The sequence below is a fragment of the Monodon monoceros genome, unplaced genomic scaffold (genome assembly GCF_005190385.1).
Source record: "Monodon monoceros isolate NGI ecotype Baffin Bay Population unplaced genomic scaffold, NGI_Narwhal_1 Super_Scaffold_12, whole genome shotgun sequence".
NCBI lineage: Eukaryota > Metazoa > Chordata > Mammalia > Artiodactyla > Monodontidae > Monodon > Monodon monoceros.
The window spans coordinates 49,789,117-49,816,585 of NW_021703768.1; the positions used below are offsets into that span (position 1 = coordinate 49,789,117).

At 36.3% G+C, this 27,469-nt stretch overlaps 1 protein-coding gene across 1 annotated transcript in view; it reads left to right on the top strand.

Annotated features, from left to right (window-relative positions):
• IPO11 (importin 11) overlaps positions 1 to 24,794 on the top strand; it is a 215,564-nt gene extending 190,770 nt beyond the window's left edge. Inside the window, exon 30 of the mRNA XM_029217487.1 lies at positions 24,000 to 24,794. Within this exon, the coding sequence (XP_029073320.1) occupies positions 24,000 to 24,164 (165 nt within the window). The 3' untranslated portion in view covers positions 24,165 to 24,794. The remainder of the gene's footprint in view (positions 1 to 23,999) is intronic.
• The last annotated feature ends 2,675 nt before the right edge of the window (positions 24,795 to 27,469 follow it).

The window sequence follows — 27,469 nt, forward strand, 5'->3', positions numbered from 1 at the left end:
TTTTTTCATTTTAAAATGAAATTTTTTATTTACTTGGAAGAAAAAGTGTAGCTGCTTGATTCCAGGATTACATAGTTGAAAGTCTGATTTACTGACTGTCATTGTTGTCTTAAAGTAGTCCCTAAAATGTGGCGTCTTCATTTCAGTAGCTGCTTTGGTAGAGTGAAGCAGCAGTGATTATAATTTAGAAAGGTGGATGATTAGTATTATATCAAATGTGCCAAATGATTTTCCATAAGTTTATGAGAATTCTCTGTATTTCATCTTAAATAAGGATGAAATTTCTGTTCAGGAAAGCTATTAAGCGGTCCAGACTTTTGATTGTGTGCTTTTTTATCCAGCTCTTCTCTGTTCTGTTTGGGGGGAACTAATTCTGAGAAGATTGAACGTGGCTTAAGCATTACACTTCATTTCTAAGTTTCCTCTCAGTCCAGTATACTCCAGTAGTAGAATGGTAATTTCATGACCTCTTCTATAAAGAATTTAGCTAATACCTTAACATTTTAAGTTCCTTATAATTTCTTTTTTTGTGAAATGTGACATACTAGGCATTTATAGGTTGAAACTTCTCAAATTTAAGTTTTTGAGCATATTAATGCTTTCTGGCAATGTTTTGGTACCTGCTAAGAAAGCATTATTAATGAAACATTTGATATAATAAGTAAAGCTGTGTTGATCATGCTTTCCTGTTAAAGTTTAAGCCCTAGAAATATTTTGATAATCTGTTTCTGTAAATAATAATCTAGTTTTATACATACTTAAGAGATGCTTTAATTGATAATGGGGTATAAATAAGTTGAACATTATTAAAACTACACTAGCTTCTCATTCACTTGTGCTAGTAGAAGCAGTAGCACAAATAAAGGTCTATCTAAACATCATTCATATGGTCTTCTGCTTTTGCTGTAGCACAGCTAAGCAAATTGATGATATGTTAGGTTGGGTTGCATTTTATTTGATAAATTCATGACCAGATCCTAAGTCTTGTGGCAAATATAATAAAGCCTGAGCATGCCTTGCATTTTGCCTTCGAGTGAGTATTGTCTCCTGTGCTACTATTGCCAAATACAGCTCTGGGTCAGGGAGGGACAAGTGCTGCATTGTGGGAGTGGAACTTGTCTGAAAATCATACCCTTCAGGTACCTGATATTTCTCTTTCTGAGAGCAGATAGATGGCCTCTTCCTCCACTTCTGCCTCTGTTTCCCTCCCTCTTCTCCTTCTCCCTTCAGCTTCCTTCCTTCTCATCAACTCTCCCTGAAAACTTATTTGCGTAACTATGAAATACAGCAGGTTTCCTCAGACTTTTACTTACATTTGGAATATAGAATACATTGTTGGAGGGAAAGTTACCTTATTATCAGTTGCAAATATTCCACAATGTTGTTTTGTAAATTTTTAGTTCAAATATAATGTCAGCAGCGTGCACTATAGTGGTGGTTTGGGATGGAGCATTGTAAACTCTCCCTGAACAGGTTTTTCTTTAGGTTGTTACATAATATTTATTTATTTAAAAAATATCTTTATTGGAGTATAATTGCTTTACAATGGTGTCTTAGTTTCTGCTTTATAACAAAGTGAATCAGCTATACATATACATATATCCCCATATCCCCTCCCTCTTGTGTCTCCCTCCCACCCTCCCTATTCCACCCCTCGGTCACAAAGGACCGAGCTGATCTCCCTGTGCTATGTGGCTGCTTCCCACTAGCTATCTGTTTTACATTTGGTAGTATATATAAGTCCATGCCACTCTCTCACTTCGTCCCAGCTTACCCTTCCCCCTCCCCGTGTCCTCAAGTCCGTTCTCTACGTCTGCGTCTTTATTCCTGTCCTGCCCCTAGGCCTGAACAGTTTTGATCACTGAGAACCAGTAAGATTATTCTTTTGCCTGTTCCTATTTACCTCTAAAAAACTCAGCAGAACTAGTAGAAAGACAAAATTGTATTTGTCACTAATAAGGTACTGTCTTCTTCTTAATTCAATATCAGTATTTTGAAATGCATGTTAAAAAGACATTTTTATTTTACAAATAATATGAGATTAATCCATTATCTTATTATTGGTGGTTTCTGAACTGCCTTTTGAGAATCCTTACCCTATAACATTGAGTAATCAAGGTAAATTATACAATTGTTGAAAATACTCTTTAGTATTCAACTTGCATGAAATGTCACTCTGGTTATGAATTTAGAGCTTTTCGCTTTTCCTCAACTCCCCCAGTTCTGTTACATTTTTCCCCTCTATTTCTCATGCTAAATCTTGAACTTATCCTAATTTGGAACTGATCTCATCCAAAATCCTGAACTCTGACATTTCTCTCTCATCACAACCTCTTCTTCTTCCTCACTAACTATTCCTTTTCTCCTGGTAAGTCTGTTTTGTACCTTTATCTGGAGCCCCATAATTCGTCCTTGTTTTCATAATCACTTTCCCAGCTTTTAACCTAGATTTCCTTGTTTTTCTGCTGTTTTTAACTTTGGACAAACCATATCCTTTGCCTCCCTGCTTTAGACCTACTACATTTCTGGGCCTGGGAATCAAGCATACATATTTCTTTAAAGGGGCACATATTATTCTGATGTACAACCAGGGTTGAGAACCACTGCAATAAGAATTTAACTCCTTGTTAATCTTTACAGACCTCTGTAATGTGACTCCAGCCAACCTTTTGAGGCTTGTCTTCCTTTTTCCCCATGCTGTCTCCTAAACCAAATAACTTATCTCCGTTCATATCTATGTTTTCTTGTCTCTGTTATGGAGTTCATACTAGTCCTTCCATCTGGAGTAGCCCCTTTATCCTCCTTCTCTCCACTCAGCTTACTCTTTTGCCATTTTTCTCATGAGGTACTCTCTCTTCTCACTGATCACCTTTCCTACCCATACCCAGTTACAGAAATGATCTTGCCCTCTGCTAGACTTACATAGCAACTTTTCTGTATGTTTTGACTGCCTTTACCACCTGCATTTTAAAAAAGATATTGGAGATCAGAATACGAAGGATAATGATCCCTGAGAAACAAAAAACAAACACTGTGAGCCCGCTGATTGCCACATATTACTGCCTTCAGTTTCCAGGGAGTGGCCTAGGGAGCCCAGTGGTCTCTCTGATTTGAGGAGAGGAAGCTGGAAATCTGAAGACACCAGAGTGGCTCAGGTTACCAGAGAAGAGGAAGCTGCTCACATAGAATTTTGGGGATCTTCATTGGGTCCCCTCTCAGTCTTCACCTGAGTACTGATTAGCACATACAAGTGCAGAAGTTACCCAAGTCCAGAGAAAGAACCTCCAGAATGGATTGTTACGAGAACAATACTCAGAGCTGACACAGAGCAGGGAGTAGTCCCTCATGTCAGAGTGGAAATCTCAGAATTCACAGAGTATTATGTAGAGGACTCAGAATTGTATTACCTCGGCAGTGGAGCAAAATTAGCCCTAGATTAGGTATTGCTCTGTTCCTGCCAAACAAAGCTTAAAAGCAAAATCCGACCTACCTAAGGAGACAAAGGACCTATACTCCAAAAACTATAAGACCCTGGTGAAAGAAATAAAAAATGACACAAACAAATGGAAAGATTTACTGTGTTCTTGGACTGGAAGAATCTATATTGTCAAAATGACTATACTACCCATGACAATCTGCAGATTCATTGCAATTTCTATCAAATTACCAATTGCATTTTTCACAGAGTAGAAAAAAATGTTTTTTAATTTGTATGGAAACACAAAAGACCCTTAATAGCTAAAGTAATCTTTTTTTTTTTAAATTTATTTATTTATTTATTTTTGGCTGTGTTGGGTCTTCGTTTCTGTGCACGGGCTTTCTCTAGTTGTGGCAAGCGGGGGCCACTCCTCGCGGTGCGCAGGCCTCACTGTCGCAGCCTCTCTTGCTGCGGAGCACAGGCTCCAGACGTGCAGGCTCAGTAGTTGTGGCTCACGGGCCCAGTTGCTCCGCGGCATGTGGGATCCTCCCAGACACGGCTCGAACCCGTGTCCCCTGCATTGGCAGGCGGATTCTCAACCACTGCGCCACCAGGGAAGCCCCTAAAGCAATCTTGAGAAAGAAAAACACAGCTGAGGGAGTCAGGCTCCCTGACTTCAGACTATACTACAAAGCTACAGTAATCAAAACAGTATATCATTGCCACAAAAACAGAAATATAGATCAATGGAACAGGATAGAAAGCCCAGAGATAAACCCACACACCTATGGTCAATTAATCTATGACAAAGGAGGCAAGAATATACAATGGAGAAAGACAAGTCTCTTCATTAAGTGGTGCTGGGAAAACCGGACAGCTACATGTAAAAGAATGAAATTGGGGCTTCCCTCGTGGCACAGTGGTTAAGAATCCACCTGCCAGTTCAGGGGACACAGGTTCGAGCCCGGGTCTGGGAAGATCCCACATGCTGCAGAGCAACTAAGTCCGTGAGCCACAACTACTGAGCCCATGTGCCACAACTACTGAAGCCAACGCACCTAGAGCCTGTGCTCTGCAACAAGAGAAGCCACCACACTGCGACGAAGAGTAGCCCCCACTCACCACAACTAGAGAAAGCCTGTATGCAGCAACGAAGACCCAGTGCAGCCAAAAATTAATAAATAAAATTAATAAATTTTAAAAAAAGAATGAAATTAGAACAATCTCCAACACCACACACAAAAATAAACTCAAAATGGATCAAAGACCTAAATGTAAGACTGGATACTATAAAACTCCCAGAGGAAAACATAGGCAGAAGACTCTCACATAAAACACAGCAATATCTTTTTGGATCCACCTCCTAGCGTAATGGAAAAAGACACGTTATATAGAGAGGGAAAGAGATAAGGCCAGTGGCAAACTTGTCATTGGAAACAGTGCAGGCAAGCCAGTAGCAGAGCAGCATTTTTAGAGTATTGAAAGAAAAAAATCGTTTCTCTTATTTTCACATTACTAAAATAATCTTTTGATACAACTTTTTACTACTGAAAATAAAAATTGTTTTATTTAATCCCTGCTTAATTTGCGAAGTTTTCAAATTTTATTTTGATAACAATGAAAGATGTCCCGTTTTCTCACTTTTCTTTATTCAACAAGAATATGAAATATTTACAGGCTGTTTATGTAACCTATAATAGTATCATAGATGGCCCCTGAAAATCTATTATACTAATTGTCAGATTTTTCTCATTTATCATACTACTGGATATTCTTTATGCTACTGCTTGATTGAAACTATAGAAGTATAGGCTTGAATGCTTTTTAATCATTAACATAGAAATACTCACATTTGTTACTTTATGGCCTGCCATCTGATTCTTTTTTTTCCCTTCAGAATTGCTGAGATGTTTTTATTTTTCCCTTCAGTCTTTGATACATAGTGATCTATAAAGTCTGTAGATAGATAATAGGAAAAAGCCGTTCAGAAGCTGGTTTGTTAACAAGAAAATCAGATCTAAATTGTTCATTATGAATGTTTTTATTGATATCTAATTTTAAAAAACATTATAAATAGGTAAAATTTGTCTTTGTTCCTCTGCCTCCTAGAAAGCTTTAAAACTCAATTCTTAAACTTTAATATTAAAGAACAGTTTGAAAAATAATGACTATAAATGATTGCTTCTGATTTTGCAAGTAAAGCAGTTGTACTGGTTAAATTTTTATATTACTTGCTTGCTGCCACTTATTTTTGGTTGTCACTTAACATATTTTCACCATTCTGATTCTCTTAAGGCCCAATTTATTAAAATTGTGTGTAAACCCTCCCAGTTCACCATTCTCTTAAAAGTAGTTCTCTGTTGACTCTTAGTCAGGTACCAAATAATTCTACCTGCTGCAGTTACACAACTGCTTCTCTTGACCTCCACACAGTGGCAATAGAGTAGCATCTTCAAAATGAGCTATTTTTCTTTTGTATTCATTCCATATGCATTTTTGAATGCTCACCATGTACAAAGCATTGATCTTTATAATCAGTATTTTCTCTGCTAGCATGTTTATCTACCCACAGAACCTATTTTCTTGTGTATGTTGGTAAATAATACATACATATTCTTTAAAAATATTCAATGCCATTAGCTTATTACAAAGCCAGTTTCTTAAAATGGGAGGATCTACTTGTTTTTATCTATGCTTTGCTTAGATTCTACCTATAAGTTTGACTGACTGCTATATTGCTGTTAATATATCCTTATCTTCATTTCTAGGTGATGCTAAAATGTAAAAAAGGTTATCCTAGGTATATTTTTTATATACCTAAGGCCAGCTATATAAAAAATACTAAATATTTCAAAGTTGGATTGAACAAAACTTTCTGTACCAAGTGAGACTTCAAAATCAATGTTAAACTTACCCCATATCTTGAAATATGCTATTGCAGTGGTTAATTCAGCTCTTACAAACTGTGGAATTGCAAGTAACATTAAACCATCCAAGAGGATAGGAAGTAATGAATTGAATAATCCAACTGAGATGTAACAAAGGCACAAATTGATAACCAGGCATCCTCCTGAGATAGCAGTTTTTCCCTGTGATGGAGCTAAAATGTTAATCAAAAAATAGTCTGAGATCAAGAGGTTAAGATCTTTCACAGTAGGCTACATCATAGTAATCAAAAGACACTAGAAAAGAAAATTCTATTGAAAATGCTCTTGGAACTAAATAAAGTGATGGCTTCTAAGTTTTTGCTTTTAGTTGAGATCTCAGATTAATTCCCTGCTGACATCAGTATTGTTCTTGAGTATTAAAAAAATAGGCAGCCTCTCATTATTCATTGTTTACTTGAATTGTTACTGAAAACTTTAATCAGGAATAGTTCAGTAATTTGCCACTGTTCACTTGGAAACTTTGGCAATGTGGTATTGACTCAATAAATAAAGTCTTCATATTTTTAGATGAAGAATATGACCTGGTTTGGGAGAACTTAGGTAACATTACAGTGAACTTTAGACTGTCTTCTTGATGGGTTTTCCTACTCTATTCCTGCTTTCCTCTTCTGCTTCTTTCTTTTTCTCAATAAATTATCAGTATGCTAATTGTGTTTTTATAAGGAGCCTATCTTTTGAGGAAAGGGAAATTTAAGAAGCCTTTTCAAAGAATTGTTCTACGTAAGGAAGTTCCTATTTTGAAGACTTTTTTTAAATTATAAAAGTAACCTATACTAATTTTAAAAATCACAAAATCATTGTATGATGTGGAATACCCTTTCCCCAAGGCAACCTTTACTAACATATGTATCTTTCCAAACATTTAGTTTACATATATAAACATCTGTATGTAGTTCACAAATTAGAAACACTATACATTCTATTTTGCTGCTTGATTTCTCTTAAATGTAGTAAATGCATGAGCATATTTCCTGTACATAAATTTAGATTGGCATTATTTCTTCTAATAGCTGCACACAATGACATTCCGTTGAATGGATCTCCATCCCATGCATCTCTTGTGCAGCAGTTCTCAAAGTGTAGCCCACAGATAACAAGGGGTTCCCCAAACCCTTTCAACAGTATTATTGTTTCTTCATAATAATAATAATGATTTCATAATAATACTAAGATATTATTTCCCTTTTCATTGTGTGAATATTTGTACTGGTGGTGCTAAAACAATGTTTTGTACCCAGTGGTGGGTATAACTGCTGGCACTTCAGCATTAATAAGGTCAGTGACAGCAGACTATACTAGCAGTCATCATATTCTCCGCTACCATACACTTAGTTTTTTGTTTTTTAAAGCTCCAGTTTCATTTAAGAATGTCTTTGATGACATACTACAAATTATTTTCATATATCTCCACTCTTGAGTGCTCATCTTTTAAATATTTTCTGTGTCAAAATGGGAATATTCTCTGACAGTGGTTGGTCTTGAGGAAAAGTACCTTTGTGATTGAGTTGTGAGCTGAATTAAACGTTTTTCATGAACACTACTTGAATGTGGAAGTGGAAGAGCAGCTGAAAGATAAATATGATCATTCAGACTTGAGCATTTGGCATGCATTTTCTCGAAAGTAAGCATGTCACTTCAAGGAAAACAACTAACAATTTAAATTTATGTGCCCAGTGGTGGTACATGAGTTGTCCTGTACCCTGGAAAATATGATAGTTAGAAAGCGGTAATTTGTTGTTTAATGTACTTTCTCTAATTATGAGTGAGGCTGAGCCTTTTTCAGATGCTTGTAGCTCATTTATATCCCTTTGTTTGATGAATGACTTGTTTATATTTTTCTATTAGAAATTTTATTTGTTTTTTTGCTTTTAAATAAGAGTTTTCTGACAGATTATGTTTCCCAAGAATGGTCATAATAATATCTCCCATTCCGTATGCCATTCTTAAAATGTGACTTTGACATTCTTCCCCATTAAGATGTTAGGCCTGTATTTCCTTTTGTTGAAACTGGTCAGTCTTGCTGGTGCTTTATGACTTCTGAGTCTAGATCATTAGATATAGCTTCTACCTTGTTCCCTAGGGACACTTATTTTTGGAAGCCAGTTGCCATGCTGTAAGGAAACCCAAGCATCCACAAGGAGAACATAGGTCTTATTTTCCCCAGCAGAAGTCCCAGAGAACAACCAGCATTAACTGCTAGACACATGAGTGAGTGACTCTTCAGGTGGTTCCAACTCCAAGACGGCTTCACTGACTCCATTAACATTAAAAAATAGTTGTTATTTTATGCCACCTAGTTTGGACTAGTTTGTTAGGTGACAGTCAGTAACCTGAACAAGCTGTTTATAGATTAAAGAAATCAGCCCTTAATTCTCATCTTTGTTTCTATCTACCTACCTACCTATCTATCTATCTGTCTGTCTATATATCTATCTAAAACTAGGAACAAAGTTAGGTTTATTAGCTTGTTACTACAAGGGAGAATGTACACATTGGGAGCTGGAGTTTAGTTACAGAATGGTCTTGTCAAGGATTGGTTAGAATTTGTAAGCCAGTCAGTTTGCTGGGTCAGTCATTGGTCTTACCTTTAACACGAGTTCAGTGCAGTTACCATGGGATCAGTTGTCAGTTTTCTTGTCTTGGAATACGTGGATCTAAATGAGCTGTGGTAAAATAGTATGGGTTTAGATTGCTTGTCTTGCATGTCATGGTTTAGGATAGTTTTTCTGTTTTGTGAGTCCTGGGTACAGTTTTGCAAATTGTCTCTGCTTCAGTTCTCAGATTCCCCCTCACAACTATCCGTGAGGCTTTTTTTTCTTTTCACTTCATTTGACCCTCTTTCTGAAAGATGAAGTGCTATCTTCTGAGGACATGATCAATCCAGATCTGCATTGCTCTTTGAGAGATCATCACTGTATATTGAGTTTTCCGTGGTAGTTGTTTTCATCTCTTTAATTTGACAGCATTTTTTTGGCTTTTGACTTTGTTTTCAAACTCTTCTTTTGTTGTGTATGGTTTTATGGAGTGATTGGAATGGCTACCCACTCTTAAGAAATCATTTCTTGTGTTTTTATGGGCTTACTTCATTTAAATCTTTAACTGGAAATTTTTTGATAAAGGAGTGAAGTAGAGCATCAGCTTTTTTTGTATATGTATATGTATATAAATATATAAATACATACATGCACATACATACACATATGGCTTGTGTCACAAAATTAATCAGTAGCCTGTCTTGTGTTTACTGTTTTGAAATGCCACCTTTATCAATCAGATTCTCCGTTGCCAGATTAACATGGATTTATTTCAGAACTCCAAATTGTAGTCTGTAACCCTGCCTATTTTAATTACTGTAACCTAACAATGTGTTTTAATACTCATAATGATGTTTCTAAGGATATTTTACTTGAAAATTCACCATAATATAACTTTTAAGGTAAACTGAACACTTACTAAATAATTGTTAATTACCTTGGTCTGAAGTGGGAAAGAGTTATGCTGGAAAACAGCAAAAACTGTATTGTTTGAAAGTCAGAGGCGTAAGACTGGCTATTTTGATGCTAAGAATTGCAGATTTATTTTCCTTTTAGAATATTTCTTAGATCAGTCTAATACGTACATACATACATACTCCAGCTAGATCTTTTGAGCAGTGCATTGAAAGCAATTGCTTCTTTGTTATCTCACCCTAACTGTGTGATGTGAATAAAGACATAGCTTATACCAAAAGCTAGGGTGTGCTACCATGATTCAGAGTCAAATGAAGAAAATATGAGAAAGAACATGTCCATTTATATTAATTTAAAACAATAAAAATGATTTAATTCTCCTGTATAAAGTGATATGTTCACAAATAAAATATCACTTCTGATGAAAGAGGATTTGTTAACTAAAGAATTTACAAATTAAATGATACGGATTTCATTTTATCCTAGCCACTCTAATTCATTTTTACATAAACCCTAGCAAAGTGAAATGATTTAAAACAGCTTTGCACAATTTTGTACTTATTTATGTGAAGATCATATTAATAAGTCATTGGATTTTTCAGGAACTGTCACCTTGAAATAAATTACTTTAAAATAAAAACAGATATAAAAGAGGAAAGATTTTGTTCTAGAAACTATCCAGGTGTTAGTTATAACTTTCTTTTAACTTAAACGAGAATTAATTTCTTCCCCACACTTTCTTACTGAGCTGGAAGAAATGAAGAAACTGATGACTTTCTTAACCCTAGTCAAAATGGCTTTATGTCATTGTGTGAATTAAGTAGGTTTACATTTACTTTTCCATACAAACAGTAGATCCTTGTTTAATAGTGGTTCTCAACTGAGCGTAATTTTGCACCCCCCCCACCCAGGGGACTTACAGCATTGTCTGAAAGACATTTTTTATTGTCACAAGGCCAGAGAAGTGCTACTGGCATTTAGTGGGTAGGAGCCAAGGATGCTGCTAAACATCCTGCAATACTCAGGACAAGTAATTCTTTGTTTTATTTCACTGAACTGTGGGTAGTGGCAGGAATGTCACTCAGACATTTATTTAGCTGCCTACTGTGTGTCAAAAAAAAGGTGGGTTGTAGAGGGTCTGGTATACCATATGATAAGTGTGCTAGGCAGAATAATCTCTTTCATCTTCAGGCATATCCGTGTCCTAGTTAGTCCCTGGAGCCTGTGACTATGTTGTATCATCTATGACTATGTTTTGTTACACAGCAAAGTGGAATTAAGGTTGATAATCAGCTGATCATAAGGGAGATTATCCAGGTGAGCCAAATGTAATCACAAGAGTCCTTAAAAGTGAAGAGGGAGGGCTTCCCTGGTGGCACAGTGGTTGAGAGTCCGCCTGCCGATGCAGGGAACGCGGGTTCGTGCCCCGGTCCGGGAAGATCCCACATGCCGCGGAGCGGCTGGGCCCGTGAGCCATGGCCACTGAACCTGCGCGTCCGGAGCCTGTGCTCCATAACGGGAGAGGCCCTCGTTCCGCAAAAAAAAAAAGTGAAGGGTGAGGCAGAAGGGAGAGGGTCAGAATGATGCAGTGTCAGAAAGACTCAACCTGCTATTGCTTTGAAGATGGAGGAAGAAGCCTTCTAGCTCTGGAAGAGCCAAGAAAACAGATTCTCCCCTGGAGCCTTCAGAAAGGGAGGCAGCCCTGCTGACACACCTTCATTTTAGCCCGGTGAGACTGTTCTGGCCTCCTAATATACAGAACCAGAAGGTAATAAATTTGTGGTTGATACAGCAGCCATAGAAAGCTAGGAATTTGGATTTTATTTGGTAGGGATAGGGAGCCGTTAAAGAGTTGTCATCAAAGGAGTGACCTGGTCAGATTGTGTTGTAGAAGATTGTTGTACAACCATATTCTACCACGAATTTGCTTATTCATCTGTTATGACTGCATAAATGACAGTGGACCATGAAACTTCAGATACCATTTAAATTTTGTGAATTAGGGTATAAACCCTGAATTCCAGAAATATGTCCACATTTTCATTGTTACATTTCACATTTCATGGGTAGAAGGCCTTGCTTATTAATAACTGTTTCTTCTCTTTCCTTTGAACTAAAGTTATCTGTATAGATATTTGTCTCATAATTCCTTAGCATACTTTACATATGAATTTTATAGATGTTCACTTTTTTTCTTTAAGAAAATGGCCATTATGTAATGTGACTGATTGTCAAACTATAGGCTCTCTTCTTTGTTTCCTTTGTTCATTTCCATAAGCTCCAGAACTATTAACCATACAGCCTCTCCATTAGCTCTTACCTTTTATCATTCCTGACAGGCTGCCACCTGTGGGGCCCACTGCACCAAAAATCCACAGATTTTCTTTTAACTGAACAGCTATAAGTGCATGCTATAAATGGTTTTGTCTTTTATAAACAAAATTGTGTTCCACTCAAAAAAACTATAATGCATCCTGTCAAGAGCTTCTCTAAATAAAAGGGGATCTTTTCACTTTGTCATTTTGTTGTTGTTGTTGTAAAACTCAATTATTCGGGGAAAAAAATCACTTATTGGCTATTTTACAGAATACCTATATGTTCTAACTAAGTTGGTTATCAAGCCAGTGTTTCTCATGCAAATCCTATTCTCCTTTATTTTCATTGTAGACCAGATGTATTGGGTTGGCCAAAAAGTTAATTTGGAAAAACCCGAACGAACTTTTTGGCCAACCCAATATATGTATTTTAAAAGAAATTTACCATCTGATGGCTTTTTAAAAATTTTCTCAGTAAATGAAAAAATAGAGCAGAAAACTTTTGGTAAGAAAAGGTTTGAGATTGTGCTTAGCCATACAGTTGGGGAGAGGCTTGCAATGTTATGCTTGCTAAGAGAACTTGACAGTGTTTTCCTACTGCTTTCATTTCCTACGCCATTCATGTAACTACAGATTAACTGCTTCCACCCAGTGAATACCGATGCCATTGGATGTAACACATAACCAGCTAGGTTTCTTCTGACCTGGATACCTGAGAGAAATATCTTCTCTTTGCTGTCTGCCGGCACCCTCTTCACCTCCCCCATCTTCTCTCTTTATCTCCTCCCTTCATCACGCATACACACAGTGCTGCCTCATTCCAAAGGACATTTTATGCAGCAGCTTTTTACCATTTAATATAAAAATTTATCACACCACTAATTTTCCTGTTATCTTAATTCCACCCTATCCCCCAAACACGTTTTACATACAGGGTGTGGATGTAGAATGGTACAAGATGGATTCTCAGTAACTTTTCATTGAATTTAGATGCTAGTGGTAGCAAATTTCTTAAACGTATATAAATCAGCAGTTAACATGAACTGGAGATTTGGGTGACCTTTTTTTAGGAAAGATCTGGCCTGTGGTAACTAGGTGTTGATGAATTGCTTCTAAAACTCTACTAGTTTCATTTCATTATGAATTTATTCCTTGAATAAAGAACAAGCGTAATTCTCAGACTGGTACAGGATCATTTATGGTCTTAAATCGGATGGGTATTGTAGATATTCTGATTGTGATTACTCTGTTTCTATGTGAACAAAGTAAATGTTGATAGGCTTGGTTCTCTGAGACTTAAATAAACTCCAACATTAAAAGGTAATAGTGGGACAGACATTTTGAAATGCTTGAATTGTGTTGTTTTCTAAAGACATCATAGTGTTACATCTTTGTTGATCATAGTGTTGCTGTTTTTTGAGTTTTCCACTTGACTTCCACAGATAATTCAGTTCTGGAGGCACTGCTGCGCAGTTATTCCTTTGTTTTGTGCCAAGCATGCCTACTACAGTAAACACACAATGTAATTTAAATCATGTATGAGATCATTTCAGGTACTCCAGCAAATGTAGGTTAAACAGCCATAGAACAGTTTTTCCCTTCACAGAAATAGTGAATTAATGCAGGTCTTAAAATACTGCAAATTCTCTAACAATTTTGCTATATCAGCAGATGGTCAGAATGGGAAGTTTTCATTCCTGTCATATTCTTTCATTTTTATAAATTATTGATTGTTTACAATTTGATAAATGATAATCCCAGTTTTTGAAGTAGATTGAGGGTGCTGACTGGCTCCTTATTAAACGTTCTTGGCTTTAAAAGTTCTCTTTTGGAATTTCCTGTATATAGCACTTACACTTCGATCCTTCACCTGATAGCTTGACCTTGTAGAGCATCTTATCAGGAAAGTAGAGATTCTCGTAATATTTGCTCAGTGATCTCACTCCTTGGAACCATAGAAGCAGTTGGAGCAATAAGCAGAGAGAAGGGAGCTGGTGTTGCCTATAGATGGCTCACTCTGATGTTCTCAGTCCCTTTAATAAGGTTATACACAGAAATAAATGATTTCAGAAAACTGAGCATATCCAAAGATAGCATTTAGATTGCAAATAGAAAATCTCATCTGAGTTTTCTTCACTGTTTCTGTTTATAAATCTTTTCCATTCTCTGTATCACCTGGAAACTACATATAATTGGATCAATGTATTATGGCATATATTTGGTTTTATAGTATATTATGTCACAGATTGGACAAACATGAATATTAATAATATCTTTGAGTAGGAAGTAGAATCAGAGGCATTGCTAAGTGGTAACATATTTAGACATCTAGCAGGCCGTTCTAATTTAATAACATTGATGTTATTAAATTCAGTATTCTGTTACACTTTGTTATATAGTCATTTATTATATAGTCATTTTACTCTGATGTTAAGATGACTGGAAGGAGGGCATCTTCCTCTTATTTATTAATTTAGTTATGTATTAGAATTGATTTTTTTTAATGTAAAGAGATAACTCTGTTGCTGGAAATTGAATGGAGATAGTCCTTAATTTACACAGTAAAATTAGCTTTATTTACTGCTAAAATTGGTTTATAGTAGAAATGCTTTCATAAAACATGAAAATGGTCATTTGAAAAGGCAGCATATTTTTACAGGGTTCTAAAATTTCCATTTTGCGATATCATGTCATCCCCATGGCCTTCTGAGTAAACTGATGCTAAGGATAGCCTATAGTAGTCTTGTGATCCTATGTAAAGTTGAGCCTAAGAGGATCTCCTAGTGGTTGTGTAGTGACAAATCTGAATAAATATAATCAGTAAAGTTAATTTAGTAGCTGTAAATAAAAATTTTACCCTATAAATAGAACATACATTTTTTTAAATGGTCATAAAACATTTTAAAAAAGAGCATAGTCGAGGCTTACAAAAATACCTCCAGTTTTTCAGAGTAGAAATAGTATAGGTCATATTCTCTGACTGCAATGCAGTGAAACCCGAAATTAAGCAATTGTTGAGAAAAATATTGGTCACATAAAGTTTTTAAAATGATATCTTAAAGAGGAAGCTTGCAATTTTTAATTAGGTGACATATTCCACTGAGATTATTACACATAAAAACATGTGGGTACAACTAAATTATACATAGCCTTAAGTAATGTTATTATCAAACAAGAAAGAATGAAAATAAATCAACCCAAAACTCATTTCAAGTTGTGAGTAAAAAGCAAAAGTCAACCTTAGGAAACCTAGAACCCAATATGGGGATTCTTCCAGATGCTAAGTGTGTGTGTTCCAATTATACATTCTGGAACTGGGAAATAGCCACAAGATGGGCAACCCACTGGTCCCACTGTGAGATGGACCTGAGCTTAAAAAAAAACTCCATTGCCCACCTGGCCTCCATGAGCTGCTACTCTGGTGAGCCACAATCAAGGGGTGGGGGAGTGAATATAAATATCAATATTAGAGATAAGGACACATATAACTTCAGGAGTTATACATGCAGCTCTTGGCTAATCAATGGAAAATCTTGTCAGAATGGACAATTTTTAAATAAAATATAAATTACAAAAAAAGTACAAAAAACTTAGGACCAGGGAGAAATAGATGTATAATAGCCATGGAAGAAATGTTTTAAATTGCCTCCCCACTCCTCAAAAAAAAGAACAATAAAACACCCTCCCCCAGTACTCAGTAACGTTTATATGCTCATTTTACAAGTGGTTTTATTGGAATGTACTATCAATTAAAATAAACAGTTTAATGCGTTTAACTTTTCCAATGACATCCTTTTGGCAGCAGCTTTCCTTCTCTCTCTCTCCCTCCCCCATTTTTTTCTCCTTCTTTCTCCCTTTTTTCCTTCATTCTTTTCTTTCTTTCTTCCTTTTGTAGTATCAAAATTCAAGGAACAGGTAATGCTGTGCTAGTTGAACTATTGTAAAACCTAGAAAGCTGTGGGAATTGTCAGGAAAAGAATGAAACATAGAAAAGAAAAACAGTAAATTTTTATATTTATAAAAATAGATGCAAAAATATAAATTACCCTTAGCAAATTGAATCTAGCATTAAATTCACCATTTATCCCTGGCAAAACTTCTATTGAAATAGGAATAGAATAATAATATGCTTTTAACATGTTAAAAAAATAACTTTTTAAAACTAAACACAAACATACCACTGGATAATGAATTCTAGAGTCAAAAACCAAACGTCAAAGGGCATTAAACTTTGGGATGGTGGAGGAATCAGACAATGATAAAAGAAAGACACTGACATTGCCTAGCATGCATACAAGTGAAGCAAAAGGAATTTAAAAATGCCTCACTGAAACTAAAGGAGAAAGGAAGCCCTGAAGAGTTTCTAGAAATACATGGTGGTAAATGGGAATTAAGTTTCATATGTTTTATTTAGTCTATTACCTGTATTCTTTTATTTTACTAAATATAAAAATATAGAGTTATTTTTAGGTTCACTTGAGACCTTAGTCCTCAAAGCTGGTTTTTCCTAATTTTTCTGTAACACTTAGATGTGCATCAGAATTACCTGGAGAGCTTTTAAAAATCCTGGTGCCTGAAGCCAGTTAAATCGGAATTTGTAGAAGTAAGACTTAGATGTCATCATTTTTAAAAGTTTCACAAACGATTCCCAGTGTGCTGCCAAGGGTGAGAACCACTGTTCTTTAAGGATTTTTGGTTAAATTGCTGAAGGCTCCCTTGCCTCCTTAAGATTCCTTATTGTGAGTTTTAAATGAAATACTATAGGTGAAGGACCTAGCCTGTGCCTAGCACATGCCTTGCTTGTGTTTGGAGTTTAGTAAATATAAACATATTTTGATTTCTATTTCATTGCTCTCATGAACATTCCATACTGAGACAAATGTGAAGAAATAAGCAGATGTTCTGTTCCTCAGAGCTGGACTTGAAGTAAATACTTGGGCTCATTGTTTACATTTTGCATTTCTCTTAAGCTTACTTTGCAAAGAGTTGATGCACCCTCCTATGAAAGGTATAACTAGAAAAAAATTGAAACTAGAGTAAAAATACCCAAGTAGTAATGGTCTAGGACTGGTGGAGAGAATAATAATTGTATCAGAAAACGTAGGTTACAAGCTAATAACTAAGTTGAAATTTAAGTTTTTGTCATTGAGATAGGCATGTGCTGTCATTTTTATTTCATTAAGTCTGGGTCCCAGTCTTTCTAGACATAGCAGTGTAAATAGTTCCTTTACTTACAAGCTCATCAGATAGAAATTGTAGTTTAAATTCCTCAGGGAACAGCCACAACAGTGATTAAAATAAAAATACATTTAAAAATAAAGTAAAAATCTCAGGTGGCTCCCTTGGAATTTGGGTTTCACACTTGGTGTAGTTAGTGACTAAATTTGCATTGCCAAGCCCTATTAATTAGGTGGGTTCTGGTTGGCATCTGCAGGCCTCAAACTCCTTGTTAAGCCACCAAATTAAAAGAGTTTATATCCTAAGAGATTCTAGAAATTTAGATGTTTTAGATATATTTTAGAAATTGAGTTACCTATGGTGAAACAATCAGAGGTCAAAAAAGAAGATAATTTTAAACAAAAGATTTTTCATCAAACTACGGAATTTTTGAAGACCACATGGTTATACATTGTTATAAGCAAATTTTTCTTTAATATTTTTGGCCTGTTGCATAGCTAGTGTGTTTATACATAATCTACCAGGTTTCATAGAAAGTATATTATTTTTAAAAAGATCTTTTGTATTTTTCTAAGGCAGGAAACTTTTTAGCAAAATATCATATGAAAAAATGTTACAGTAAATAATTTCTGAAAATTATCATAGGTTATATGGAGACTTGAAAAGAGAGCAGTTACACAATATGCCACATAACCTAAGAAAAATAAAAGATTCAGCTTTACTGAGTATCTTCTGGGTGAAATTGAAGATTAGTGAATTATATTTTAGTTTTAAGGAATAAAAATCTCAAAGAACAAGAAATGTACATCTTCGTAAGTAGCACCACAGGAGCTAAAAATCTTATACCAGCTTTAAAGATTAAACACCTATGGGTCAATTGTTGTAGGTCAGAAGGCTATATAGTTACCAACAGGAGGACCTCATACACAGTTCAACCATTCTGAACTGTACAGAACCATACAGAACCGTTCTGTCTTCAAGTAATAATTTCAGAACCAGGGAATATCGGACTTGCTTATTAAAATCCAATTTATGTACTTTTGAAGTAAGTCAGGTTATTTAGCACTTCATTTATTAAGCATAACCCTGGAGTCAGGAATTCTAGCTAGTTATCTTCTGCTAATAACTGAAACCTGTTATAAGGTTCCTAATGTTATCATAATCATTTTAAAGGAAATATTTCTTAAATAATCATGTGCTTTCTTGAAGGGCAAGAATGGGAGTTAGGCATATGGAAGAAAGAGAACAAACCAAGAACTGGGAAATCTGTATTCTAATGGCATCTACTGATGCCGTTAACATGAGAAAAATCAGCTTTGGATGTCATTCAAAGCTTAGGGTTGTCAGTTTTCTCATTTTGAAAATGAGCTTGCAAGTCTTGCTGCTTAAACATTCTGTATATATAATGAACATTTGTGTCAGCTAATTGAGGTGTCTAGGGCAGCTTGTCCCCCAACCAAATGGCCACAGAGGTATGTACTTTTTTAGTCTGAATCCTTTTTTTAAAATAGCTTTTTAAAGTTTTGTTTGACATAGTTTCCCTTGTTTGTTTTTGCTTTTGTTGCATGTGTATTTTGGTTATGATATCATATCCATGAAATCATTGCCAAGGCCACTGTCATGAATCCTTTCCCCTATGTTGTCTTCTAGAGTTTTATAGTTTGAGGTCTTATGTTTAAGACTTTAATTAATTTTGAGTAGATTTTTATGTGTGGTGTAAGATGAGGGTTTCATTCTTTTGCATATAGATATACAGTTTTCCAACACAATTTGTTGAAGAGAGTATCCTTTTCCCACTGTGCATTCTTGGCACCATTATTGAAGATCTATAGGTAACTCTACATGTGTGCATTTATTTCTGATCTCTCTATTCATTTCCATTGCTCTGCATGTTCAACATAGTACTGGAAACCCTAGCCACAACAGTTAGGCAAGAAAAAGAAATTAAAGGCATACAAATTGAAATAGTAGAAGTAAAATTGTCTGCTCTTGCAGACGACATGATCTTATATATAGAAAACCCTGACGACACCATTAAAAAAACTGCTGGAGGGCTTCCCTGGTGGCGCAGTGGTTGAGAGTCCGCCTGCCGATGCAGGGGATGCAGGTTCATGCCCTGGTCCGGGAGGATCCCCTATGCCGCGGAGCGGCTAGGCCCGTGAGCCATGGCCGCTGAGCCTGCGCGTCTGGAGCCTGTGCTCCGCAATGAGAGAGGCCACAACAGTGAGAGGCCCGCATACTGCAAAAAAAAAAAAAAAAACCTAATAAATGAATCCAGCAAAGTTGCAGGTTACAACATCAATGTACAAAAATCAGGTGTGTTTTCTATATGCTAATAATTAGCTGAAAAGGAAATTAAGAAAACCCATTTACAGTAGCATCAAAAAGAATAAAATATTTAGGCATAAACTTAGGAAATGAAAGACTTGTAGACTGAAAACTTACAAAACATTCATGAAAGAAATTAAAGACACAAACAAATAGATATCCATGTTCATGGATTGGAAGGCTTAATATTGTTAAGATGTCCATACTACCCAAAGCAGTTTACCAATTCAGTGCAATTCCTATCAGAATCCCAATGGCATTTCTTATAGAAATGAAAAACACAATTCTAAAATTCATATGGAACCATAAAAGATCTTGAATAGCCAGCCAAAACAGTCTTGAAAAAGAACAAAGCTGGTGGCATCCCACTTTCTGACTTCAAAATATATTACAAAGCCATAGTAATTAAAACAGTATGGTACTGGCATAGAGATAGATAACCTTGTTATTTTGGAATAGTTTTAGGTTTACAGAAAAGTAGCAAAGGTAGTACAGAGGGTTCTCATGCACCCTTCACCCAGTTTTCCCTAATATCAACATCTTTCATTAGTATTGTACATTTATCAAAGCTAAGAAACCACTTTGGTATATTAGTATTAACTAAACTCCAGACTTTAAATTTCACCAGTTTTCCACTAATCTCTTAGTTGCAGGATTCAATCCAAAATACCACACATTGTATCTAGTCTGGATCTGTTTTTTAATAGTTTCCTGTTTCTTCCCATTATCCCCAATATTTTCATATTGTCAATTGAGCCTCAGTATTGCTGCCTTTGTTTTCCTTGTAGCAGGTATTTATCTCCTCAGATTTGTGCATCTAAGCAAACCTGCAGCTAAACAAATGTAATCACACCTGTTAGAAATGTGTGGGAAAGAAGAATAAATAATTTGATTTTGTAAGATTCTTCTATGAATACTTTGTTTAAATTTGCACATATAGGTGTCAAACTATTTTGGTCATTCACCTTCAAAAGTTAATTCCTTGCCTCCCAGTTTATTCTTGGTGGTTGAGGCTGCCAGATTAATGATCTCTCTGGTTTATAAACTGTTGCTGTCCATGTCCTCCAGTGATAACATTTGCGAAACTGTGACTTCACAACCAGAATATTGACGTTAATGAGCCAAGATATAGAACATTTCTATCAGCACAAGACCTCTCAGTTGCCCTTTTATAATTAAATCCACTTCCCTCTTGCCCATGCCCTGTCCTTTTGGTTGGTATTGTGAGTGATTTCTATTGAAACCTGGGCATTTTTGGTATTGTGTTATGAGACTCTGCATCTTATTTAAATCTGTTTTAGCTGGCTGCTTCTGATACTGCTCTGGCAGAAGAAGTGGATGTACGTACCACTTTTGTTACTGCCAGGTAGGGGAAGAGGCTGTGTTCCCCACTAAGCCTCCACTGATACCTTCCTGGGTGAGGAAGGGGAGAGTTCAAGATCCCCAAGGACCTCCACAGACATGGGAGGTGGGTTGAATCCTTCTAATAGCTCAGTGGGACTGGGGCCACAGTTTATTCTGTGGTGTTTGGCTGAAGTAGAGCAATTATTGTCTAAAAGTTTTTTGTCTTGCTTTGTGGTCCCTTTCCTGGTCCTTTGGCTAGAGAGTAGGCTATTGGTTTTAGCTTTTTTTGTCTGTGCTCATTGGTGTTTCCAGGTTGCTGGCTTCTTCAGCCCCAAATCTGGAATTTATGAGGCAAGGAGAAAGGGCACTCAACACCATGTTGTTCCTTGGGTGCTGTGCTGCCTTCTTCTCTCCATCTTTTAGAGTCTTCTTATGTTTGTTTATATGTAATGTCCAACATCTTCCTGTTTATAATTTACTTATTATGTTAGAAAACTAATTATTTTCTCAAGAACATACCACCTAGTAAACATGCTAGGCATTCTGTATTTTTTCACATTAAATCAGAAAATTAAGTTCATTATGTTAGGTGGACATTATTTGCATAAAAGTAATAGTTTTGAAAATGTTGTTAGTGACTTCAGGGTCTCTTAATTCTAGTGACTATAGGCATTATTGCATTCAAAGAAATGATACCTGGATTTTTAGTGCATGTGCAATGATAATTCTTCTCTAGGGAATCATGTGGTCAATCTGTTTTATATATTTCTTCAAAAGAGTATTAATAACCATGATTAAGGAATGTCTGCCAGAAGCCAAAACAGACATTTATTTGTGAACGTGTAGTTTTTTTCACTAAAAGTAGTGTGTGTTTTGTTTTTAAGATCTTATAAGGTATGTAATTGGAGATTCTGTATGTTTTTTTAAATTCCTTCTTCCCTCCACAACTCTTCTTACAAAACAGAAATACTTTTAATCTTCTAATGACTGATCAATACACTTTAAAAAAAATATACCAGTGTCGTGTTATGCCACAGCTGGTGGGGTTTAGTATGGGGATACTTTTCCTTTTTTATTAGTCTGTTGGAAATTAAAGCGTGGAGATGTGATAAGTTAACTGTTTACAGTTTCTTAGAGCAAATTGAAACAGCATTTAAACCACACTCTTAAGCTTTGTTTCAGTAGTGGGAGTGACTTGTTGAACATCATCTTCAAGCTCAGCTTCTTTTCACTCATATTGTAGCAGGTGGTTTTAGTGACTGATATTTCAACAAAGTTCACATCCTCTTTAGTAAGAGGTCTGTTGCTTACTAATTAAAATGATATTGAACATTATTGCATGTTGCTTAAGGGAGCAGATATTTTTAAATGTTCATCTTCAATTTCTGTGCATTTTGTAGAATGATATCTTCATGCTTGTGAATTTAGAGCTTTGTGTCTGCAGTTTTTCTTGCTGTTCTTTCTCCTATCCATCTTCCAGGAGAATGAGTATTGAAATTACCCTTGCCTTGGATTTATCCTGTAACTCTGGAATGTTCACATAAAGGGTTTAATTTCACATTCATGCCTCCTATGTGTCTACCTCTCAGTTACATTTTCTATTTGTGGTCATTATTTTAAAATCTAGGGGATATATGTGTATGTATAGCTGATTCACTTTGTTATAAAGCAGAAACTAACACACCATTATAAAGTAATTATACTCCAGTAAAGATGTTAAAAAATAAATAAAATAAAATCTACTTACATTGTTCAAACTGCATATCTGACTCAGCTACTTCATCTACGTAGAATAGAATTGAGTCTCAGTAAAGGAAAGAGAAGAATTTCTCACACAGAAACTCATGCACTTTACTTAAAGCCTTACACATTTTCAGCATTGTTGATAATGAGAGCAGTATATAGCTGAAAGCAAAGTTGTGTTATTTTTCAATTCTTAGATTTTAAGGAATTTAAATACTGATAATACCAGTGGTAACAGTGTTACAAGCTGAAAACTCTTATACCTTTTAAGTTGGTACAAACTGTAGGAAAAACAACCTGATAATATATATCAGGAGTCATAAAATTGTCTATGCACTGTAATCTAGTAATCCTTCTGAAATAGTGGTAGATATCCTCAAGAAATAATTTGAAATGTAGAAGAAAGGCTGTATAGATTGTAACATGGAACAGTGTTTGTGAAAGATTATTCAGCAAAATTATAGTTAAAATTGTATTTAATCTAGACCATGATTACTTCAACATGCCTATAACAAAAATATTATGACATAAGTTGATTTAGAATTCTTAAACTGTGTTAGAGTAGAATTTTTTGTGTGATAGTATAAGTGCAAAGAACAGAACTAATTGTATATTTATGTGTATGTATGTGCATGCCACAGGCACAGAAAAGGCCAGAATGTTCTCTGTTGTGATTGTTATCTTTAGGAAGTGGATGGATGGGTTATTTTTATTTAATTATATTTCTTTTGTTTTTCAAATATCCCAATGGAAGAGGAGGAGCACGTGTTTGGGTTGTTAAAATCTATTTTTATTTATTATTTTTCTTTCTCTTTTTTAACCAGAAGAATATACATGTATATAAGTAGCATAGCAACCCAGGATAGGGCAGTGTTCTCTCTGTCAGTCCTGAGGGCCTCACTAAGCTGCCACAATAAAGTACCTGATCTTCCTATGAGGAACCCTGGACAGTTGTGTTTAAGTGCTCTTTGGCATGTTATGTTCCTTTTAGGATACTTTCTACCAGGTTTTGATTCTTTACATGGATGAATTGTTGAGAAATTGGGCTAATCAGATGACTATGCTTAGAGGCCCTAGGGAGCTGAGGTTAGACTAATGGAGTGAAATTTTCTTTGACAAACTTTTCCACAATGAGGCTCCTTTAGAATCCCTTGCAAGAAGGGAGGCAGAAGCAATTTTGTTGCTGTGAAAGACATTACAAAGAATTGAGTCGCTCACATGTAAGAGGAACTTGTTTTGCCTCTCTGACACAGTGTGGCTCCTCTCTGTCCTGCAGCTGGCCCTGAAGGACCCTGTGCATACCGTGTCACTGCAGCAGTTCATCTACGAGAAGCTCAAGGCCCAGCAGGAGCTGCTGGGAGAGCAAGGCTTCCAGTCCCTCATGGAAACAGTGGACACCGAGATCGTCACCCAGCTACAGGAATTTTTGCAGGGCTTCTGAGAGCACGTGACATGTGGCTGAGATGACCAGCCTGCCATCTGTGTGTGAGAGCCTGCTGAGACGATGGAGAAATCCCTTGTGTATTGAAAGAAAGATGGGAAGACCACATGTTTGTTTACTACAAAATTCAGCGAATAAATGTAAACCCTGCATACCTAAAATCACAAACCTATTCCTCAAAAGAATTTAATTTTATATTTATGAGGGCCCTGTGTTTACTAAAGATAGATTTGACAACAATAGCTGCTTAGCTTCCTGTTAAGAGAAGAAACTGTTACCTTTTAATCATATACTCTTAACACTTGAGAAGAAGAAGGCTAATGTCTGAGATGTTTTTCTGCAATCAAAATTAGTTAAATTTGGCTGCCTTATCTATCCCTTTTTTAATTTAATGAGACTACAAGTTTGAAAAATGACAAACCTGTTCAGATGATGCAATTACAGAAATTTGTATACCAGGCAAAAGTATATGAATAGTGACAAATATACATTACTGAGATTATCTTGCAAGGGAGTTGCTTTCATCTGACATAGAAAACATGTTTTATCAGACAAATGCTTTTATTTTCATTCTAGTAATTTGATATGGGAATTAGTAATGGGGTTTTTTTCTTGTGTTATTTTCAGTAATTACATTTAGTCTTTAAATGCACATTGTAAGGCCCACAGATGTGAACCTGTGGTACTGCAGTGCCAGGTGGGAGACCTCTGGTCGTGATTTGATCCTAGTTCCTTTGTTACCCCTGGAGTCCAGGAGCCCTGTGAACACTGACAGAAACCAGCAGCCACAGACCCCCTGTGCTGCGAAATGGCTGTGACAGGCTGTTCAGCACTTACCCATCTCAGGTTCCTCTGTGCAGGGGTACATCAGGGCCTCGATGATATGGATACATGTGGAGGACTCAGCAGTGATCCCCAGGGTACCGACACTGATGTGAAAAGTCTTCCTTCCTTATTCCTCCAACATGCAGTACCAAAAATGGGGAAAAAGGAGAAAATAAAGCCTTACTTTGTTTTACTTGCCATTGACTGTAAGGAACCTTTAAAGCATTTTTAAGAAAATACTCAAAAGCAAGGTTGGAAAATGTCTGATCTTTCTATAGAAAGTTGGGTACAGTATGTAACTGCAGGAAACCCACTGCCCCTTTGTAAGTTGTGGAACCCAAAGTGTATGGAAATATTTGATGTTTTAAGCAAAAGAAAGAAAATATGGTCCAAATTAAATTTTCCAAAGATATCTCACCTTTGCTTGCCTGATTATTTTTCCTGCCTTACAAAAAATGAGTTCATAAAAATTGCCCAGTGAATTTTAAAGGGAAGTTTTCTTTCATACTCTGGTGTTAACTATGTCCTAGCAGGTGGCAATGCTTCAAGTAGGAAATCCTAGTTACCCTTTCAGTTTCTCTTTTCATTTAAAGACCAGAAGCTTCTTTAATATGATATTTCTTTTTTTTTTAATTTTTATTTTATATTGGAGTAGAGTTGATTAACAATGTTGTGGTAGCTTCAGGTGTATAGCAAAGTGATTCAGTTATACATATATGTGTATCTATTCTTTTTCATATTCTTTTCCCATTTAGGTTATTACAGAGTATTGAGCAGAGCTCCCTGTGCTATACAGTAAGGTCCTTGTTGGTTATCTGTTTCCAATATAGCAGTGTGTACATGTCAATCCCAAACTCCCAATCTGTCCCTTCCCCTCCACGCTTACCCCCGGTAACCATAAGTTGGTTCTATAAGTCTGTGAATCTGTTTCTGTTTTGTAAATGAGTTCATTTGTATCATTTTTTTAAGATTCCGCATATAAGTAATACCATATTATATTTGTCTTTGTCTGACTTACTTCACTGGAGACTATCACCTGATAGTCTCCACATCCATCCATGTTGCTGCAAGTGGCATTATTTCATTCTTTTTAATGGCTGAGTAATATTCCATTGTATTTATGTACCACATCTTCTTTATCCATTCATCTGTTGATGGACATTTAGGTTGCTTCCATGTAAATAGTGCTGCAATGAACATTGGGATGCATGTATCCTTTCAAACCATGTTTTTGTCAGGATATTTGCCCAGTAGTGGGATTGCTGGATCATGAGATAGCTCTATTTTTAGTTTCTTAAGGCACCTCCATACTGTTTTCCATAGTGGCTGTATCAGTTTACATTCCCACCAACAGTGTAGGAGGGTTCCCTTTTCTCCACATCCTCTCCAGTATTTATTGTTTGTAGAGTTTTTGATCATGGTCATTCTGACCGGTGTGAGGTGATACCTCATTGTAGTTTTGATTTGCATTTCTCTAATAATTAGCGAGGTTGAGCATCTTTTCATGTGCCTCTTGGCCCATCTGTATGTCTTCTTTGGAGAAATGTCTGTTTAGGTCTTCTGCCCTTTTTTTTTTTTTTTTTTTGCGGTACGCAGGCCTCGCACTGTTGTGGCCTCTCCCGTTGCGGAGCACAGGCTCCGGACGCGCAGGCTCAGCGGCCATGGCTCACGGGCCCAGCCGCTCTGCGGCATGTGGGATCTTCCTGGACTGGAGCACGAACCCGTGTCCCCTGCATTGGCAGGCGGACTCTCAACCACTGCGCCGCCAGGGAAGCCCCTTCTGCCCATTTTTTGATTGGGCTTTTTTTAATGGAATGATTTTTTATTGTGGTAAAAGATGCATAATATAAAACATACTATTTTAACCATATTTAACTGTACAGTTCACTGGCAGTGAGTACATCCACATTGTTGTGCAACTCTCACCATCATCCATCTCCCGAATTTTTCACCTTCCTAGACTGAAACTCCCCATTAAAAACGAACTCCCCATTCTCCCTCCCCACCCTGCCCACCCCACCCCCTGGCCTCTGGCATCTACCAGTGTACTTTCTGACTCTGTGAATTTGACTATTCTAGGTACCTCATATAAGTGGAACCAAACAGTATTTGTCTGCACCTAATATATATTGGAATGCATTTTTAAGGTTAACTTAATATATGTCCTGCAAACAGATTACACCTTTTTTTTCCCCTTTGCTATACAGTAGGCTCTCACCCAGCCATCTACTTCATACATAGTAGTGTACATACATCAATCCCAATCTCCCAATCCATCCCACCACCCCGCCCCTCTTGGTGTCCATACATTTGTTCTCTACATCTGCGTCTCTATTTCTGCTTTGCAAATAGGTTCATCTGTACCATTTTTCTAAATTCCATATATATATGTTAATGTATGATATTTGTTTTTCTCTTTCTGACTTACTTCACTCTGTATGACAGTGTCTAGGTCCATCCATGTGTTTGCAAATGGCACA